Here is a 19,994-nt window from a genome sequence, read left to right as displayed (position 1 = left end):
CATTCTCTCTCTCCTTCCCTCATTCTCTCTCTCTCTCTCTCTCTCTCTCTCTCCTCTAGTTATAACAGTGTAGATGGTGATAACTGGTATCGATGTGAATAACTGACCTCTCTCACCTCTCTAGTTATAACAGTGGGACCTGTGTAGATGGTGATAACTGGTATCGATGTGAATGTGCTCCAGGCTTCGCTGGGCCAGACTGCAGGATCAGTACGTATTGACACTACCTATACTTTCTCTCCCCTGCCTCACCCATCCTCTCTCTCCCCTGCCTCACCCATCCTCTCTCTCCCCTGCCTCACCCATCCTCTCTCTCCCCTGCCTCACTCATCCTCTCTCTCCCATCTGCCCTCACCCATCTTCCCTCACTCTCTCCCACCCCTGCCTCACACATCTTCCCTCACCCCTCTTCACCCTGCCTCACCCATCTTCCCTCACCCATCTGCCCTCACCCATCTGCCCTCACCCATCTTCCCTCACTCTCTCCCACCCCTGCCAGACACATCTTCCCTCACTCTCTCCCACCCCTGCCTCACCCATCTTCCCTCACTCTCTCCCACCCCTGCCTCTCTCCCCCCGGGGATGAGGAGTGAGGACATGGGTGATGGGACAGTCTAGCCGGCTAATTATCGGAGCTTTGTGCATCGGGCCATTTCCGGCCTCACCAGGCCAGCCTCGATCTTGGCCTTGGCCCTGGCACTGTCACTGTTGGGCTCTGGATTACACACACACACACACACACACACACACACACTGGGGCAGACTGGCTTACGAGGCCAACAGCTAATCAACCAACAGTGTTGTTTTACACACACCCACACATAGCGGTGCTCTCTGACTGTGATTACTCAGATTGTTTTCCCTCTTAAAGGCTTTCAGATGGTTTCTACATTCCTCCTGTCTGTTCACAAGGCTGTGTTCTGCAGGTCCAGCCTGCAGCTCTCTACATGCTGCTAATGATCATGGCTCTAATGTAGAGGGAGGGGAGATCCTGGGTCTGGTAGAGGAGGAGGAGGGGAGATCCTGGGTCTGGTAGAGGAGGAGGAGGGGAGATCCTGGGTCTGGTAGAGGAGGAGGGGAGATCCTGGGTCTGGTAGAGGAGGAGGAGGAGGGGAGATCCTGGGTCTGGTAGAGGAGGAGGAGGAGGGGAGATCCTGGGTCTGGTAGATGAGGAGGGGAGATCCTGGGTCTGGTAGAGGAGGAGGAGGAGGGGAGATCCTGGATCTGGTAGAGGAGGAGGAGGAGGGGAGATCCTGGGTCTGGTAGAGGAGGAGGGGAGGGGAGATCCTGGGTCTGGTAGAGGAGGAGGAGGAGGGGAGATCCTGGGTCTGGTAGAGGAGGAGGAGAGGGGAGATCCTGGGTCTGGTAGAGGAGGAGGAGGAGGGGAGATCCTGGGTCTGGTAGAGGAGGAGGAGGAGGAGGAGGAGGGGAGATCCTGGGTCTGGTAGAGGAGGAGGAGGAGGAGGAGATCCTGGGTCTGGTAGAGGAGGAGGAGGAGGAGGAGGGGAGATCCTGGGTCTGGTAGAGGAGGAGGAGGAGGGGAGATCCTGGGTCTGGTAGAGGAGGAGGAGGAGGGGAGATCCTGGGTCTGGTAGAGGAGGAGGAGGAGGAGGGGAGATCCTGGGTCTGGTAGAGGAGGAGGAGGAGGGGAGATCCTGGGTCTGGTAGATGAGGAGGAGGAGGGGAGATCCTGGGTCTGGTAGAGGAGGAGGGGAGATCCTGGGTCTGGTAGAGGAGGAGGGGAGATCCTGGGTCTGGTAGAGGAGGAGGAGGAGAGATCCTGGGTCTGGTAGAGGAGGAGGAGGAGGGGAGATCCTGGGTCTGGTAGAGGAGGAGGAGGAGGGGAGATCCTGGGTCTGGTAGAGGAGGAGGAGGAGGAGGGGAGATCCTGGGTCTGGTAGAGGAGGAGGAGGAGGAGGGGAGATCCTGGGTCTGGTAGAGGAGGAGGAGGAGGGGAGATCCTGGGTCTGGTAGAGGAGGAGGAGGAGGGGAGATCCTGGGTCTGGTAGAGGAGGAGGAGGAGGAGGGGAGATCCTGGGTCTGGTAGAGGAGGAGGAGGAGGGGGGAGATCCTGGGTCTGGTAGAGGAGGAGGAGGAGGAGGAGAGATCCTGGGTCTGGTAGAGGAGGAGGAGGAAGAGGGGAGATCCTGGGTCTGGTAGAGGAGGAGGAGGAGGAGGAGGGGAGATCCTGGGTCTGGTAGAGGAGGAGGAGGAGGGGAGATCCTGGGTCTGGTAGAGGAGGAGGAGGAGGAGGAGGGGAGATCCTGGGTCTGGTAGAGGAGGAGGAGGAGGAGGGGAGATCCTGGGTCTGGTAGAGGAGGAGGAGGAGGAGGGGAGATCCTGGGTCTGGTAGAGGAGAAGGAGGAGGGGAGATCCTGGTCTGGTAGAGGAGGAGGAGGAGGAGGGGAGATCCTGGGTCTGGTAGAGGAGGAGGAGGAGGGGAGATCCTGGGTCTGGTGTAGGAGGAGGAGGGGAGATCCTGGGTCTGGTGTAGGAGGTGGAGGGGAGATCCTGGGTCTGGTGTAGGAGGAGGAGGAGGAGGAGGGGAGATCCTGGGTCTGGTAGAGGAGGGGAGATCCTGGGTCTGGTAGAGGAGGAGGAGGAGGAGGGGAGATCCTGGGTCTGGTAGAGGAGGAGGAGGAGGAGGGGAGATCCTGGGTCTGGTAGAGGAGGAGGAGGAGGGGAGATCCTGGGTCTGGTAGAGGAGGAGGAGGAGGAGGGGAGATCCTGGGTCTGGTGTAGGAGGTGGAGGGGAGATCCTGGGTCTGGTGTAGGAGGAGGAGGGGAGATCCTGGGTCTGGTGTAGGAGGTGGAGGGGAGATCCTGGGTCTGGTGTAGGAGGAGGAGGAGGAGGAGGGGAGATCCTGGGTCTGGTGTAGGAGGAGGAGGGGAGATCCTGGGTCTGGTGTAGGAGGAGGAGGGGAGATCCTGGGTCTGGTGTAGGAGGAGGAGGGGAGATCCTGGGTCTGGTGTAGGAGGGAGGGGAGATCCTGGGTCTGGTGTAGGAGGGAGGGGAGATTGGTAATACATCTGGGCTGATTTAGAGACGGTTTGCTGGTCTGTTGTTGACTGTTTGCTAGTCTGTTGTTGACTGTTTGCTGGTCTGTTGGTGACTGTTTGCTGGTCTGTTGGTGACTGTTTGCTAGTCTGTTGGTGACTGTTTGCTAGTCTGTTGGTGACTGTTTGCGCTCTAAAGGCTGTCATTTGAAAAGTCAGCACACAAATCTAACTGTCTTTGTTGATCATAACGAGAGTGTTCCTGATCCCTGTTTTATTCTCTCCTGTGTTTTAGATATCAACGAGTGCCAGTCTTCTCCCTGTATCTTTGGTTCCAGCTGTATTGATGAGATCAATGGCTACCGCTGCCTGTGTCCCCAAGACAGAGCTGGACCCCGTTGTCAGGAAGGTAGGCTGGTTAACAGAGTCAGTCTGGAAGGTAGGCTGGTTAACAGAGTCAGTCTGGAAGGTAGGCTGGTTAACAGAGTCAGTCAGTCTGGAAGGTAGGCTGGTTAACAGAGTCAGTCAGTCTGGAAGGTAGGCTGGTTAACTCAGTCAGTCAGTCTGGAAGGTAGGCTGGTTAACAGAGTCAGTCAGTCTGGAAGGTAGACTCGTTAACTCAGTCAGTCAGTCTGGAAGGTAGGCTGGTTAACAGAGTCAGTCAGTCTGGAAGGTAGGCTGGTTAACAGAGTCAGTCAGTCTGGAAGGTAGGCTCGTTAACTCAGTCAGTCAGTCTGGAAGGTAGGCTGGTTAACAGAGTCAGTCAGTCTGGAAGGTAGGCTGGTTAACTCAGTCAGTCAGTCTGGAAGGTAGGCTGGTTAACAGAGTCAGTCAGTCTGGAAGGTAGGCTGGTTAACAGAGTCAGTCAGTCTGGAAGGTAGGCTGGTTAACAGAGTCAGTCAGTCTGGAAGGTAGGCTGGTTAACTCAGTCAGTCAGTCAGGAAGGTAGGCTGGTTAACAGAGTCAGTCAGTCTGGAAGGTAGGCTGGTTAACAGAGTCAGTCAGTCTGGAAGGTAGGCTCGTTAACTCAGTCAGTCAGTGTGGAAGGTAGGCTGGTTAACAGAGTCAGTCAGTCTGGAAGGTAGGCTGGTTAACAGAGTCAGTCAGTCTGGAAGGTAGGTTAAGTCAGTCAGTCAGTCAGGAAGGTAGGTTAACAGAGTCAATCAGGAAGGTAGGCTGGTTAACATAGTCAGTCAGTCAGGAAGGTAGGCTGGTTAACAGAGTCAGTCAGTCAGGAAGGTAGGCTGGTTAACAGAGTCAGTCAGTCAGGAAGGTAGGCTGGTTAACAGAGTCAGTCAGTCAGGAAGGTAGGCTGGTTAACAGTCAGTCAGTCAGGAAGGTAGGCTGGTTAACAGAGTCAGTCAGTCAGGAAGGTAGGCTGGTTAACTCAGTCAGTCAGTCAGGAAGGTAGGTTAACAGAGTCAGTCAGTCAGGAAGGTAGGCTGGTTAACAGAGTCAGTCAGTCAGGAAGGTAGGCTGGTTAACAGAGTCAGTCAGGAAGGTAGGCTGGTTAACTCAGTCAGTCAGTCAGGAAGGTAGGCTGGTTAACAGAGTCAGTCAGTCAGGAAGGTAGGCTGGTTAACTCAGTCAGTCAGTCAGTCAGGAAGGTAGGTTAACAGAGTCAGTCAGTCAGGAAGGTAGGCTGGTTAACAGAGTCAGTCAGTCAGGAAGGTAGGCTGGTTAACAGAGTCAGTCAGGAAGGTAGGCTGGTTAACTCAGTCAGTCAGTCAGGAAGGTAGGCTGGTTAACTCAGTCAGTCAGTCTGGAAGGTAGGCTGGAGTAACTCAGTCAGTCAGTCAGTCAGGAAGGTAGGCTGGTAACAGAGTCAGTCAGTCAGGAAGGTAGGCTGGTTAACAGAGTCAGTCAGTCAGGAAGGTAGGCTGGTTAACTGAGTCAGTCAGTCAGGAAGGTAGGCTGGTTAACAGAGTCAGTCAGTCTGGAAGGTAGGTTAACTCAGTCAGTCAGTCTGGTAGGTAGGCTGGTTAACTCAGTCAGTCAGTCAGTCAGGAAGGTAGGCTGGTTAACTCAGTCAGTCAGTCAGGAAGGTAGGCTGGTTAACTCAGTCAGTCAGGAAGGTAGGCTGGTTAACAGAGTCAGTCAGTCAGGAAGGTAGGCTGGTTACCTCAGTCAGTCAGTCTGGAAGGTAGGCTGGTTAACTCAGTCAGTCAGTCAGGAAGGTAGGTTAACAGAGTCAGTCAGTCAGTCAGGAAGGTAGGCTGGTTAACTCAGTCAGTCAGTCTGGTTAACTCAGTCAGTCAGGAAGGTAGGCTGGTTAACAGAGTCAGTCAGTCAGGAAGGTAGGCTGGTTAACAGAGTCAGTCAGTCTGGTAGGTAGGCTGGTTAACAAGAGTCAGTCAGTCAGGAAGGTAGGCTGGTTAGAGTCAGTCAGTCTGGAAGGTAGGCTGGTTAACTCAGTCAGTCAGTCTGGAAGGTAGGCTGGTTAACAGAGTCAGTCAGTCAGGAAGGTAGGCTGGTTAACAGAGTCAGTCAGTCAGGAAGGTAGGCTGGTTAACTCAGGCTGTCTGGTCAGTCAGTCAGGAAGGTAGGCTGGTTAACAGAGTCAGTCAGTCAGGAAGGTAGGCTGGTTAACAGAGTCAGTCAGTCTGGAAGGTAGGCTGGTTAACAGAGTCAGTCAGGAAGGTAGGCTGGTTAAGTCAGTCAGTCAGTCTAGAAGGTAGGCTGGTTAACAGAGTCAGTCAGTCTGGAAGGTAGGCTGGTTAACAGAGTCAGTCAGTCAGGAAGGTAGGCTGGTTAACTCAGTCAGTCAGTCTGGAAGGTAGGCTGGTTAACAGAGTCAGTCAGTCTGGAAGGTAGGCTGGTTAACAGAGTCAGTCAGTCAGGAAGGTAGGCTGGTTAACAGAGTCAGTCAGTCAGGCTGGTTAACTCAGTCAGTCAAGGTAGGCTGGTTAACTCAGTCAGTCAGTCTGGAAGGTAGGCTGGTTAACAGAGTCAGTCAGTCAGGAAGGTAGGCTGGTTAACAGAGTCAGTCAGTCAGGAAGGTAGGCTGGTTAACTCAGTCAGTCAGTCAGTCAGAAGGTAGGCTGGTTAACAGAGTCAGGTAGGTCAACTCAGTCTGGGGAAGGTAGGCTGGTTAACAGAGTCAGTCAGTCAGGAAGGTAGGCTGGTTAACAGAGTCAGTCAGTCAGAAGGTAGGCTGGTTAACAGAGTCAGTCAGGAAGGTCTGGAAGGTAGGCTGGCTTAACTCAGTCAGTCAGTCAGAAGGTAGGCTGGTTAGAGTCAGTCAGTCAACAGAGTCAGTCAGTCAGAAGGTAGGCTGGTTAACAGAGTCAGTCAGTCAGGAAGGTAGGCTGGTTAACAGAGTCAGTCAGTCAGGAAGGTAGGCTGGTTAACAGAGTCAGTCAGTCAGGAAGGTAGGCTGGTTAACAGAGTCAGTCAGTCAGGAAGGTAGGCTGGTTAACTCAGTCAGTCAGTCAGGAAGGTAGGCTGGTTAACAGAGTCAGTCAGTCAGGAAGGTAGGCTGGTTAACAGAGTCAGTCAGTCTGGAAGGTAGGCTGGTTAACAGTCAGTCAGTCTGGTTAGTCTGGAAGGTAGGCTGGTTAACAGAGTCAGTCAGTCAGGAAGGTAGGCTGGTTAACAGAGTCAGTCAGTCAGTCAGTCAGTCAGTCTGGAAGGTAGGCTGGTTAACAGAGTCAGTCAGTCAGGAAGGTAGGCTGGTTAACAGAGTCAGTCAGTCAGGAAGGTAGGCTGGTTAACAGAGTCAGTCAGTCTGGAAGGTAGGCTGGTTAACAGAGTCAGTCAGGAAGGTAGGCTGGTTAAGTCAGTCAGTCAGTCTAGAAGGTAGGCTGGTTAACAGAGTCAGTCAGTCAGGAAGGTAGGCTGGTTAACTCAGTCAGTCAGTCTGGAAGGTAGGCTGGTTAAGTCAGTCAGTCAGGAAGGTAGGCTGGTTAACAGGAGTCAGTCAGTCAGTCAGGAAGGTAGGCTGGTTAACTCAGTCAGTCAGTCAGGAAGGTAGGCTGGTTAACAGAGTCAGTCAGTCAGGAAGGTAGGCTGGTTAACAGAGTCAGTCAGTCTGGAAGGTAGGCTGGTTAACTCAGTCAGTCAGTCAGGAAGGTAGGCTGGTTAACAGAGTCAGTCAGTCAGGAAGGTAGGCTGGTTAACAGAGTCAGTCAGTCAGGAAGGTAGGCTGGTTAACAGAGTCAGTCAGTCAGGAAGGTAGGCTGGTTAACTCAGTCAGTCAGGAAGGCTGGGTAGGGAAGGTAGGCTGGTTAACTCAGTCAGTCAGTCTGGTAGGTAGGCTGGTTAACTCAGTCAGTCAGGAAGGTAGGCTGGTTAACAGAGTCAGTCAGTCAGGAAGGTAGGCTGGTTAACTCAGTCAGTCAGTCTGGTAGGTAGGCTGGTTAACTCAGTCAGTCAGTCAGGAAGGTAGGTAGGCTGGTTAACTCAGTCAGTCAGGAAGGTAGGCTGGTTAACAGAGTCAGTCAGTCAGTCTGGAAGGTAGGCTGGTTAACAGAGTCAGTCAGGAAGGTAGGCTGGTTAACAGAGTCAGTCAGTCTGGTAGGTAGGCTGGTTAACTCAGTCAGTCTTGAAGGTAGGCTGGTTAACAGAGTCAGTCAGTCTTGAAGGTAGGCTGGTTAAGTCAGTCAGTCAGTCTGGAAGGTAGGCTGGTTAACTCAGTCAGTCTGGAAGGTAGGCTGGTTAACAGAGTCAGTCAGTCAGGAAGGTAGGCTGGTTAAGTCAGTCAGTCAGTCTGGAAGGTAGGCTGGTTAACAGAGTCAGTCAGTAAGGTAGACTGGTTAAGTCAGTCAGTCAGTCTAGAAGGTAGGCTGGTTAAGTCAGTCAGTCAGGAAGGTAGGCTGGTTAACAGAGTCAGTCAGTCTGGAAGGTAGGCTGGTTAACAGAGTCAGTCAGTCAGGAAGGTAGGCTGGTTAACAGAGTCAGTCAGTCAGGAAGGTAGGCTGGTTAACGGAGTCAGTCAGTCTGGAAGGTAGGCTGGTTAACAGAGTCAGTCAGTCAGGAAGGTAGGCTGGTTAACACAGTCAGTCAGTCTGGAATGTATATAGGACTGGTTAACTCAGTCAGTCAGTCAGGAAGGTAGGCTGGTTAACAGAGTCAGTCAGTCAGGAAGGTAGGCTGGTTAACAGAGTCAGTCAGTCTGGAAGGTAGGCTGGTTAACAGAGTCAGTCAGTCAGGAAGGTAGGCTGGTTAACACAGTCAGTCAGTCTGGAAGGTAGGCTGGTTAACAGAGTCAGTCAGTCAGGAAGGTAGGCTGGTTAACTCAGTCAGTCAGTCAGGAAGGTAGGCTGGTTAAGTCAGTCAGTCAGTCTGGAAGGTAGGCTGGTTAACTCAGTCAGTCTGGAAGGTAGGCTGGTTAACAGAGTCAGTCAGTCAGTCTGGAAGGTAGGCTGGTTAACAGAGTCAGTCAGGAAGGTAGGCTGGTTAACAGAGTCAGTCAGTCAGGAAGGTAGGCTGGTTAACTCAGTCAGTCAGGAAGGTAGGCTGGTTAACGGAGTCAGTCAGTCTGGAAGGTAGGCTGGTTAACAGAGTCAGTCAGTCAGGAAGGTAGGCTGGTTAACACAGTCAGTCAGTCTGGAATGTAGGCTGGTTAACTCAGTCAGTCAGTCAGGAAGGTAGGCTGGTTAACAGAGTCAGTCAGTCAGGAAGGTAGGCTGGTTAACAGAGTCAGTCAGTCTGGAAGGTAGGCTGGTTAACTCAGTCAGTCAGTCAGGAAGGTAGGCTGGTTAACTCAGTCAGTCAGGAAGGTAGGCTGGTTAAGTCAGTCAGTCAGTCAGGAAGGTAGGCTGGTTAACAGAGTCAGTCAGTCAGGAAGGTAGGCTGGTTAACTCAGTCAGTCAGGAAGGTAGGCTGGTTAACGGAGTCAGTCAGTCAGGAAGGTAGGCTGGTTAACACAGTCAGTCAGTCTGGAATGTAGGCTGGTTAACTCAGTCAGTCAGTCAGGAAGGTAGGCTGGTTAACAGAGTCAGTCAGGAAGGAAGGTAGGCTGGTTAACAGAGTCAGTCAGTCTGGAAGGTAGGCTGGTTAACTCAGTCAGTCAGTCAGGAAGGTAGGCTGGTTAACTCAGTCAGTCAGGAAGGAAGGTAGGCTGGTTAACTCAGTCAGTCAGTCTGGTAGGTAGGCTGGTTAACTCAGTCAGTCAGTCAGGAAGGTAGGCTGGTTAACAGAGTCAGTCAGTCAGGAAGGTAGGCTGGTTAACTCAGTCAGTCAGTCTGGTAGGTAGGCTGGTTAACTCAGTCAGTCAGTCAGGAAGGTAGGTAGGCTGGTTAACTCAGTCAGTCAGGAAGGTAGGCTGGTTAACTCAGTCAGTCAGGAAGGTAGGCTGGTTAACAGAGTCAGTCAGTCAGTCTGGAAGGTAGGCTGGTTAACAGAGTCAGTCAGGAAGGTAGGCTGGTTAACAGAGTCAGTCAGTCTGGTAGGTAGGCTGGTTAACTCAGTCAGTCTTGAAGGTAGGCTGGTTAAGTCAGTCAGTCAGTCTGGAAGGTAGGCTGGTTAACTCAGTCAGTCTGGAAGGTAGGCTGGTTAACAGAGTCAGTCAGTAAGTAGACTGGTTAAGTCAGTCAGTCAGTCTAGAAGGTAGGCTGGTTAAGTCAGTCAGTCAGGAAGGTAGGCTGGTTAACAGAGTCAGTCAGTCTGGAAGGTAGGCTGGTTAACAGAGTCAGTCAGTCAGGAAGGTAGGCTGGTTAACACAGTCAGTCAGTCTGGAAGGTAGGCTGGTTAACAGAGTCAGTCAGTCAGGAAGGTAGGCTGGTTAACTCAGTCAGTCAGTCAGGAAGGTAGGCTGGTTAACTCAGTCAGTCAGTCTGGAAGGTAGGCTGGTTAACTCAGTCAGTCAGTCAGGAAGGTAGGCTGGTTAACAGAGTCAGTCAGTCAGGAAGGTAGGCTGGTTAACTCAGTCAGTCAGGAAGGTAGGCTGATTAACAGAGTCAGTCAGTCTGGAAGGTAGGCTGGTTAACTCAGTCAGTCTGGAAGGTAGGATGGTTAACACAGTCAGTCAGTCTGGAAGGTAGGCTGGTTAACAGAGTCAGTCAGTCAGGAAGGTAGGCTGGTTAACTCAGTCAGTCAGTCAGGAAGGTAGGCTGGTTAACAGAGTCAGTCAGTCTGGAAGGTAGGCTGGTTAACTGTCAGTCAGTCAGGAAGGTAGGCTGGTTAACTCAGTCAGTCAGTCAGGAAGGTAGGCTGGTTAACTCAGTCAGTCAGTCAGGAAGATAGGCTGGTTAACACAGTCAGTCAGTATGGAAGGTAGGCTGGTTAACAGAGTCAGTCAGTCAGTCAGGAAGGTAGGCTGGTTAACTCAGTCAGTCAGGAAGGTAGGCTGGTTAACTCAGTCAGTCAGTCAGGAAGGTAGGCTGGTTAACAGAGTCAGTCAGTCAGGAAGGTAGGCTGGTTAACTCAGTCAGTCAGTCAGGAAGGTAGGCTGGTTAACTCAGTCAGTCAGTCAGTCAGGAAGGTAGGCTGGTTAACAGAGTCAGTCAGTCTGGAAGGTAGGCTGGTTAACAGAGTCAGTCAGTCTGGAAGGTAGGCTGGTTAACTCAGTCAGTCAGTCAGGAAGGTAGGCTGGTTAACACAGTCAGTCAGTAGGAAGGTAGGCTGGTTAACAGTCAGTCAGGAAGGTAGGCTGGTTAACTCAGTCAGGAAGGTAGGCTGGTTAACAGAGTCAGTCAGTCAGGAAGGTAGGCTGGTTAACTCAGTCAGTCAGTCAGGAAGGTAGGCTGGTTAACTCAGTCAGTCAGTCAGGAAGGTAGGCTGGTTAACTCAGTCAGTCAGTCAGGAAGGTAGGCTGGTTAACTCAGTCAGTCAGTCAGGAAGGTAGGCTGGTTAACTCAGTCAGTCAGTCAGGAAGGTAGGCTGGTTAACTCAGTCAGTCAGTCAGGAAGGTAGGCTGGTTAACTCAGTCAGTCAGTCTGGAAGGTAGGCTGGTTAACAGAGTCAGTCAGTCTGGAAGGTAGGCTGGTTAACACAGTCAGTCAGTCTGGAAGGTAGGCTGGTTAACACAGTCAGTCAGTCAGGAAGGTAGGCTGGTTAACAGAGTCAGTCAGTCTGGAAGGTAGGCTGGTTAACACAGTCAGTCAGTCAGGAAGGTAGGCTGGTTAACTCAGTCAGTCAGTCAGGAAGGTAGGCTGGTTAACACTGTCAGTCAGTCAGGAAGGTAGGCTGGTTAACAGAGTCAGTCAGTCAGGAAGGTAGGCTGGTTAACTCAGTCAGTCAGTCAGGAAGGTAGGCTGGTTAACAGAGTCAGAGCCTTCATCGTTGTGATTGTTTTATGTCTTTGTGTTTCAGTGACACAGAGGCCGTGCTCGGTGAACGGTCGTCTGACCGCTGAAGGAGCGAAGTGGGATGAGGACTGCAACACCTGTCAGTGTTTTAATGGGAAGGTGGTGTGTACCAGGGTACGTACCAACTACTCTCTTACCTTTCATCAACCTGGGTTTTCTCTCCAAGAACCTGCAATGGAACCAATAGAATAGTCACAAAAGTGCAACCTGCCTATCGGACGCTGAAACGATTTGAAATCAAATAAATACTTCTTGAACTCAGGTAGATTTCTGAGTCGTATTGTGTGGATCTTGATTGGGTTCCAGATGTGGTGTGGTCCTAAGTCGTGCCGGGTCAGCGGTGGGGTCAAAGGTCGAGGCAGCGGAGGAGGCGGGGCCGGGTGTCGGTCTGGTCAGAGCTGTGTACCAATCAGGGAGGAGCAGTGTTTTGTCCGGCCGTGTCTGAATCTTGGGGAGTGCCTCCCCTCCTCCCCACCAACCACCAAATGTCACCCCAGCTCCGGTTACCACGACAACAGCTGCTCCAACATCACGTTTACGTTCACCAAGGAGACCATGCCCAGGGTGAGTCGGTCCTTGTCCCTCCTCTTCTACTGTTCAACTCACACCCCTATTCCATATAGTGCACTACGCAGTGTCTTACCTGTCCTCCACCGCCCGGCTGCTCAGCCCTCTGCTCTCGGCCCTCTGCTCTCGGCCCTCTGCTCTCGGCCCTCTGCTCTCGGCCCTCTGCTCTCGGCCCTGCGCTCTCGGCCCTGCGCTCTCGGCCCTCTGCTCTCGGCCCTGCGCTCTCGGCCCTCTGCTCTCGGCCCTCTGCTCTCGGCCCTGCGCTCTCGGCCCTGCGCTCTCGGCTCTCGGCCCTCTGCTCTCGGCCCTGCGCTCTCGGCCTTCTGCTCTCGGCCCTCTGCTCTCGGCCCTCTGCTCTCGGCCCTCTGCTCTCGGCCCTCTGCTCTCGGCCCTCTGCTCTCGGCCCTCTGCTCTCGGCCCTCTGCTCTCGGCCCTCTGCTCTCGGCCCTGCGCTCTCGCCCGGCGCTCTCACCCGGCGCTCTCGGCCCTGCGCTCTCGGCCCTCTGCTCTCGGCCCTCTGCTCTCGGCCCTGCGCTCTCGGCCCTCTGCTCTCGGCCCTGCGCTCTCGGCCCTGCGCTCTCGGCCCTGCGCTCTCAGCCCTGCGCTCTCGGCCCTGCGCTCTCGGCCCTCTGCTCTCGGCCCTCTGCTCTCGGCCCTGCGCTCTCGGCCCTGCGCTCTCGACCCTGCGCTCTCGGCCCTGCGCTCTCGGCTCCTCTGTCACTCTCTAACTCAATATGGCTGCGTTTACCCTAGGCAAGCCCAATTCTGATCTTTTGGCCAAATATCAGCAAAAAAGATGATCTGATTGGTCAAGACAATATCAAAATTAGGCTGCCTGTGTAAACGCAGCCAACTGTGACAGACCGGGTTCTGACCAAACACACACCTCGCTCCCCGAGCTAAACCAGCTACTCATCCCGACCAGTTAGGGAGAGTTCTCCAGTCCAACTCCAACTTGCTCTTGATAGGTTCAGCCAGTTCCCGTTATAGGAACGAGAAAAGGGGACTTTCTCATTTTGTGTCCCTGTGCTGTTTCCATCCAAATCAGATCACATTTTGTCACATGCTTTGTTAACAACAGGTGACAGTGAAATGCTTACGGGCCCTTCCCAACAATGTAGAAAAAATAATATCACAAGGAATAAATACACAATGAGTAATGAGAACTCTGCTATATACACGGGGTACCAGTACTGAGTAATGAGAACTTGACTATATACACGGGGTACCAGTACTGAGTAATGATAACTTGTCTATATACACGGGGTACCAGTACTGAGTAATGATAACTTGACTATATACACGGGGTACCAGTACTGAGTAATGATAACTTGTCTATATACACGGGGTTCCAGTACTGAGTAATGAGAACTCTGCTATATACACGGGGTACCAGTACTGAGTAATGATAACTAGGTTATATACACGGGGTACCAGTACTGAGTAATGATAACTTGGCTATATACACGGGGTACCAGTACTGAGTAATGAGAACTCTGCTATATACACAGGGTACCAATACTGAGTAATGAGAACTTGGCTATATACACGGGGTACCAGTACTGAGTAATGATAACTTGGCTCGATACACGGGGTACCAGTACTGAGTAATGAGAACTTGGCTCGATACACGGGGTACCAGTACTGAGTAATGAGAACTTGGCTCGATACACGGGGTACCAGTACTGAGTAATGATAACTTGGCTCGATACACGGGGTACCAGTACTGAGTAATGAGAACTTGGCTCGATACACGGGGTACCAGTACTGAGTAATGATAACTCTGCTATATACACAGGGTACCAATACTGAGTAATGAGAACTTGGCTATATACACGGGGTACCAGTACTGAGTAATGATAACTCTGCTATATACACGGGGTACCAGTACTGAGTAATGAGAACTCTGCTATATACACGGGGTACCAGTACTGAATCGATGTGCAGGGGTACGAGGTCATTGAGGTCGATACTGTACATATACAGTGACTTTTTCCACATTTTATGTTAAAGCCTTTTTCTAAAAATGGTTTAAATTGTTTGTTTCCCTCGATCCTGTTCATCTTTCCCTCGATCCTGACTAGTCTCTTGACTAGTCAGGATTCTGACCAGTTCTCCAGTCCCTGCCGCTGAAAAACATCCCCACAGCATGACGCTGCCACCACCATGCTTCACCGTCGGGATGGTTTTTCTCTGCTAAACCATTCGTTGAGCATGAGGAGAGACGGGGACCGCAGAACGCGGTCACTGTCTGAAGCTAAAGCTGTCTGAAGCTAAAGCGGTCACTGTCTGAAGCTAAAGCTGTCACTGTCTGAAGCTAAAGCTGTCTGAAGCTAAAGCTGTCTGAAGCTAAAGCGGTCACTGTCTGAAGCTAAAGCGGTCACTGTCTGAAGCTAAAGCTGTCTGAAGCTAAAGCTGTCTGAAGCTAAAGCGGTCACTGTCTGAAGCTAAAGCTGTCTGAAGCTAAAGCGGTCACTGTCTGAAGCTAAAGCTGTCTGAAGCTAAAGCTGTCTGAAGCTAAAGCGGTCACGCTTGTTAGGCAACTGCAGAGTGATGAGTCTTTGTTCTGATGGAGCCTGTTGCAGCTTAGATTCACATGATCTCCTCTGTGTTCTGACATTCATCTTACAATAATCCTACATTGCGGCCACAGTATTAACTCAGTCTCTTGACAGCTGTTATGGATGATGTAGTTTGGGCTTCAGATGAAGAACACCCATAAAACCTCTATACCCAGGCGGTGTCAGAGGAAAGCCCTAAAAAATTATCAAAGACTCCAACCACCCAGGTCCTAGACTGTTCTCTCTGCTACGGTGAGCCGCACTGCTGAACCAAGTCTGGAACCAACAGAACCTGAACAGCTTCTACCTCCAAGCCATAAGACTGCTGAACCAAGTCTGGAACCAACAGAACCTGAACAGCTTCTACCTCCAAGCCATAAGACTGCTGAACCAAGTCTGGAACCAACAGAACCTGAACAGCTTCTACCTCCAAGCCATAAGACTGCTGAACCATGTCTGGAACCAACAGAACCTGAACAGCTTCTACCTCCAAGCCATAAGACTGCTGAACCATGTCTGGAACCAACAGAACCTGAACAGCTTCTACCTCCAAGCCATAAGACTGCTGAACCAAGTCTGGAACCAACAGAACCTGAACAGCTTCTACCTCCAAGCCATAAGACTGCTGAACCAAGTCTGGAACCAACAGAACCTGAACAGCTTCTACCTCCAAGCCATAAGACTGATAAATAGTTAGTCCGGGTACCAACAGAACCTGAACAGCTTCTACCTCCAAGCCATAAGACTGATAAATAGTTAGTCCGGGTACCAACAGAACCTGAACAGCTTCTACCTCCAAGCCATAAGACTGATAAATAGTTAGTCCGGGTACCGATTGGTTCCCTATTTAAACTATCTGCGTTGACCCTTTTTGTACCAACTCTTGACTCATCACATAAACTGCTGCTACTGTTTATTATCTATCCTGTTGCCTAGTTACTCGTGCCCTACCTACAGAGCATTCTGGAAGTATTCAGATCCCCTTTTCCACATTTTGTTACGTTACAGCCTTATTCTGAAATGGATTAAATATAACATTTTCGTCATCAATCTACACACAATACGCCACCTGTACCCCTCCACATTGACTCGGTACCGCTTTATACCTAGGATAGGATAAAGTAATCCTTCTCACCCCCCCTTAAAAGACCTAGATGCACTATTGTAAAGTGGCTGTTCCACTGGATGTCATAAGGTGAAAGCACCAATTTGTAAGTCGCTCTGGATAAGAGCGTCTGCTAAATGACTTAAATGTAAATGTTAAATGTACCGGTTCCCCCTGTATATAGTCTCCACATTGACTCTGTACATAGCCTCCACATTGACTCTGTACTGTAATACCCTGTATATAGCCTCCACATTGACTCTCTACCGTAATACCCTGTATATAGCCTCCACATTGACTCTGTACCGTAATACCCTGTATATAGCCTCCACATTGACTCTGTACCGTAATACCCTGTATATAGCCTCCACATTGACTCTGTACCGTAATACCCTGTATATAGCCTCCACATTGACTCTCTACCGTAATACCCTGTATATAGCCTCCACATTGACTCTGTACCGTAATACCCTGTATATAGCCTCCACATTGACTCTGTACCGTAATACCCTGTATATAGCCTCCACATTGACTCTGTACCGTAATACCCTGTATATAGCCTCCACATTGACTCTCTACCGTAATACCCTGTATATAGCCTCCACATTGACTCTCTACCGTAATACCCTGTATATAGCCTCCACACTGACTCTGTACCGTAATACCCTGTATATAGCCTCCACATTGACTCTGTACCGTACCCCTGTATATAGCCTCCACATTGACTCTGTACCGTAATACCCTGTATATAGCCTCCACATTGACTCTGTACCGTAACACCCTGTATATAGCCTCCACATTGACTCTGTACCGTAATACCCTGTATATAGCCTCCACATTGACTCTGTACCGTAATACCCTGTATATAGTCTCCACATTGACTCTGTACCGTAATACCCTGTATATAGCCTCCACATTGACTCTGTACTGGTACCCCCTGTATATAGCCTCCACATTGACTCTGTACCGTAATACCCTGTATATAGCCTCCACATTGACTCTGTACCGTAATACCCTGTATATAGCCTCCACATTGACTCTGTACCGTAATACCTGTATATAGCCTCCACATTGACTCTGTACCGTACCCCCTGTATATAGCCTCCACATTGACTCTGTACCGTAATACCCTGTATATAGCCTCCACATTGACTCTGTATATAGCCTCCACCTCTGTAATACCCTGTATATAGCCTCCACATTGACTCTGTACCGTAATACCCTGTATATAGCCTCCACATTGACTCTGTACCGTAACCCCTGTATATAGCCTCCACATTGACTCTGTACCGTAATACCCTGTATATAGCCTCCACATTGACTCTGTACCGTAATACCCTGTATATAGCCTCCACATTGACTCTGTAATACCGTAATACCCTGTATATAGCCTCCACATTGACTCTGTACCGTAATACCCTGTATATAGCCTCCACATTGACTCTGTACCGTAATACCCTGTATATAGCCTCCACATTGACTCTGTACCGTAATACCCTGTATATAGCCTCCACATTGACTCTGTACCGTAATACCCTGTATATAGTCTCCACATTGACTCTGTACCGGTACCCCCTGTATATAGCCTCCACATTGACTCTGTACCGTAACACCCTGTATATAGTCTCCACATTGACTCTGTACCGTAACACCCTGTATATAGTCTCCACATTGACTCTGTACCGTAATACCCTGTATATAGCCTCCACATTGACTCTGTACCGTAATACCCTGTATATAACCTCCACATTGACTCTGTACCGTAATACCCTGTATATAGCCTCCACATTGACTCTGTACCGTAATACCCTGTATATAGCCTCCACATTGACTCTGTACCGTAACACCCTGTATATAGCCTCCACATTGACTCTGTACCGTAACACCCTGTATATAGCCTCCACATTGACTCTGTACCGTAATACCCTGTATATAGCCTCCACATTGATTCTGTACCGTAATACCCTGTATATAGCCTCCACATTGACTCTGTACCGTAATACCCTGTATAGAGCCTCATTACTGTTATTCTTATTGTTAGTTTTGCATTGTTACTTTTTGTTTTGGTCTACTTTGTAAATATTTTCTTAACTCCTCTTGAACTTTACTGTTGGTTAAGTAAGCATTTCATGGTAAAGTCTACACTTGTGACAAATAAAGTTAGTTTTGATAATGAGAAATCGAAAACAGGTTTTTAGAAATGTTTGCGAATGTATAAAAAAAGAACACGAGACTCGAAATTGAGTTCAGGTGCATCCTGTTTCCATTGATCATCCTTGAGATGTTTCTAGACTCAGAAAAAAACTAAATGTCCCTTTTTCAGGACCCTGTCTTTCAAAGATAATTCGTAAAAATCCAAATAACTTCACAGATCTTCATTGTAAAGGGTTTAAACACTGTTTCCCCATGCTTGTTCAATGCAAAAACACTGGAGAAGTGGTTTATCCACACATCTCCATTTTGGATAGATAACTCTTCATGTTTGTTTAGTGTTTTCCAATTTTCACAGAAGTGGATTCTTCAAATACATTTGAACTGATTTCTGACTAGCTGTTCCTGTTTCCATAGTAGTTCTGTATTGTAGTGATTCACCATAGTGAAGTCATAGGCTCAGGTTTTCTGGGTCTCAATTATTTTGGTTGGATAGATTTCTCAATTTCTCTTAGGTTTTGGCGTTCTCCATCAAACCATTTGTCATTGTTGTTAGTTTTCTTAAGTTGTCTGCTGGAAATGTTTAGGTTAGATTAGATAGTAGATTTGACCTTTCAGTTTTTTTTTAGGTTAGATTAGATAGTACCTTTGACCTTTCAGTCTTTTAGGTTAGGTTAGATAGTACATTTGACCTTTCAGTCTTCTAGGTTAGGTTAGATAGTACATTTGACCTTTCAGTCTTTTAGGTTAGATTAGATAGTACATTTGACCTTTCAGTCTTCTAGGTTAGGTTAGATAGTACATTTGACCTTTCAGTCTTTTAGGTTAGGTTAGATAGTACATTTGACCTTTCAGTCTTTTAGGTTAGATTAGATAGTACATTTGACCTTTCAGTCTTTTAGGTTAGGTTAGATAGTACATTTGACCTTTCAGTCTTTTAGGTTAGGTTAGATAGTACATTTGACCTTTCAGTCTTTTAGGTTAGATAGTACATTTGACCTTTCAGTCTTTTAGGTTAGGTTAGATAGTACATTTGACCTTTCAGTCTTTTAGGTTAGGTTAGATAGTACATTTGACCTTTCAGTCTTCTAGGTTAGGTTAGATAGTACATTTGACCTTTCAGTCTTTTAGGTTAGGTTAGATAGTACATTTGACCTTTCAGTCTTTTAGGTTAGGTTAGATAGTACATTTGACCTTTCAGTCTTTTAGGTTAGGTTAGATAGTACATTTGACCTTTCAGTCTTTTAGGTTAGATTAGATAGTACATTTGACCTTTCAGTCTTTTAGGTTAGATAGTACATTTGACCTTTCAGTCTTTTAGGTTAGATTAGATAGTACATTTGACCTTTCAGTCTTTTAGGTTAGGTTAGATAGTACATTTGACCTTTCAGTCTTTTAGGTTAGGTTAGATAGTACATTTGACCTTTCAGTCTTTTAGGTTAGGTTAGATAGTACATTTGACCGTTCCGTTTCCCTGTTTGTTTTCTACTGCCAAGTTTACAACTTCACTATTACAGTGAAATGTTTTGTCCAGGAAGTTGTCTAAAAGGGATTGAATTTGTTGTTGCCTAATAATTGTTTTTTGGTAGATTTCCACACTGCTTTCCTTTCATCTGTAGCATTGCTTAATATTATTCAGTTCCTTTGACATTGATGACTCGTGATTTGAGTATTGCTCTGTTCAGGTAGACTGTCCCTCTCTATCGCTCTCTCCAGTGTGTAACTTTCTCTCTCCTCTCTCTCTCTCCAGGGTCTGACTATCGAGGTAGTGTGTAACTTTCTCTCTCCTCTCTCTCTCTCCAGGGTCTGAGTATCGAGGCAGTGTGTAACTTTCTCTCTCCTCTCTCTCTCCAGGGTCTGAGTATCGAGGCAGTGTGTAACTTTCTCTCTCCTCTCTCTCTCCAGGGTCTGAGTATCGAGGCAGTGTGTAACTTTCTCTCTCCTCTCTCTCTCTCCAGGGTCTGAGTATCGAGGCAGTGTGTAACTTTCTCTCTCCTCTCTCTCTCCAGGGTCTGACTATCGAGGCAGTGTGTAACTTTCTCTCTCCTCTCTCTCTCTCCAGGGTCTGAGTATCGAGGCAGTGTGTAACTTTCTCTCTCCTCTCTCTCTCTCCAGGGTCTGAGTATCGAGGCAGTGTGTAACTTTCTCTCTCCTCTCTCTCTCTCCAGGGTCTGAGTATCGAGGCAGTGTGTAACTTTCTCTCCCTCTCTCTCCAGGGTCTGAGTATCGAGGCAGTGTGTAACTTTCTCTCTCCTCTCTCTCTCTCCAGGGTCTGAGTATCGAGGCAGTGTGTAACTTTCTCTCTCCTCTCTCTCTCTCCAGGGTCTGAGTATCGAGGCAGTGTGTAACTTTCTCTCTCCTCTC

At 49.2% G+C, this 19,994-nt stretch overlaps 1 protein-coding gene across 1 annotated transcript in view; it reads left to right on the top strand.

Annotated features, from left to right (window-relative positions):
* Positions 1-19,994, top strand: part of jag1b (jagged canonical Notch ligand 1b) — a 41,446-nt gene that overhangs the window by 8,385 nt on the left and 13,067 nt on the right. Inside the window, exons 2-5 of the mRNA XM_065008446.1 lie at positions 99-210; positions 3,293-3,406; positions 11,251-11,360; positions 11,553-11,810. Coding sequence (XP_064864518.1) covers positions 99-210; positions 3,293-3,406; positions 11,251-11,360; positions 11,553-11,810 — 594 coding nt within the window. The remainder of the gene's footprint in view (positions 1-98; positions 211-3,292; positions 3,407-11,250; positions 11,361-11,552; positions 11,811-19,994) is intronic.

Source organism: Oncorhynchus nerka, linkage group LG23, assembly GCF_034236695.1.
Source record: "Oncorhynchus nerka isolate Pitt River linkage group LG23, Oner_Uvic_2.0, whole genome shotgun sequence".
Lineage (NCBI taxonomy): Eukaryota > Metazoa > Chordata > Actinopteri > Salmoniformes > Salmonidae > Oncorhynchus > Oncorhynchus nerka.
Note: the sequence above shows the minus strand (reverse complement) of the source record. Positions and strands in the feature narration are given on the sequence as shown.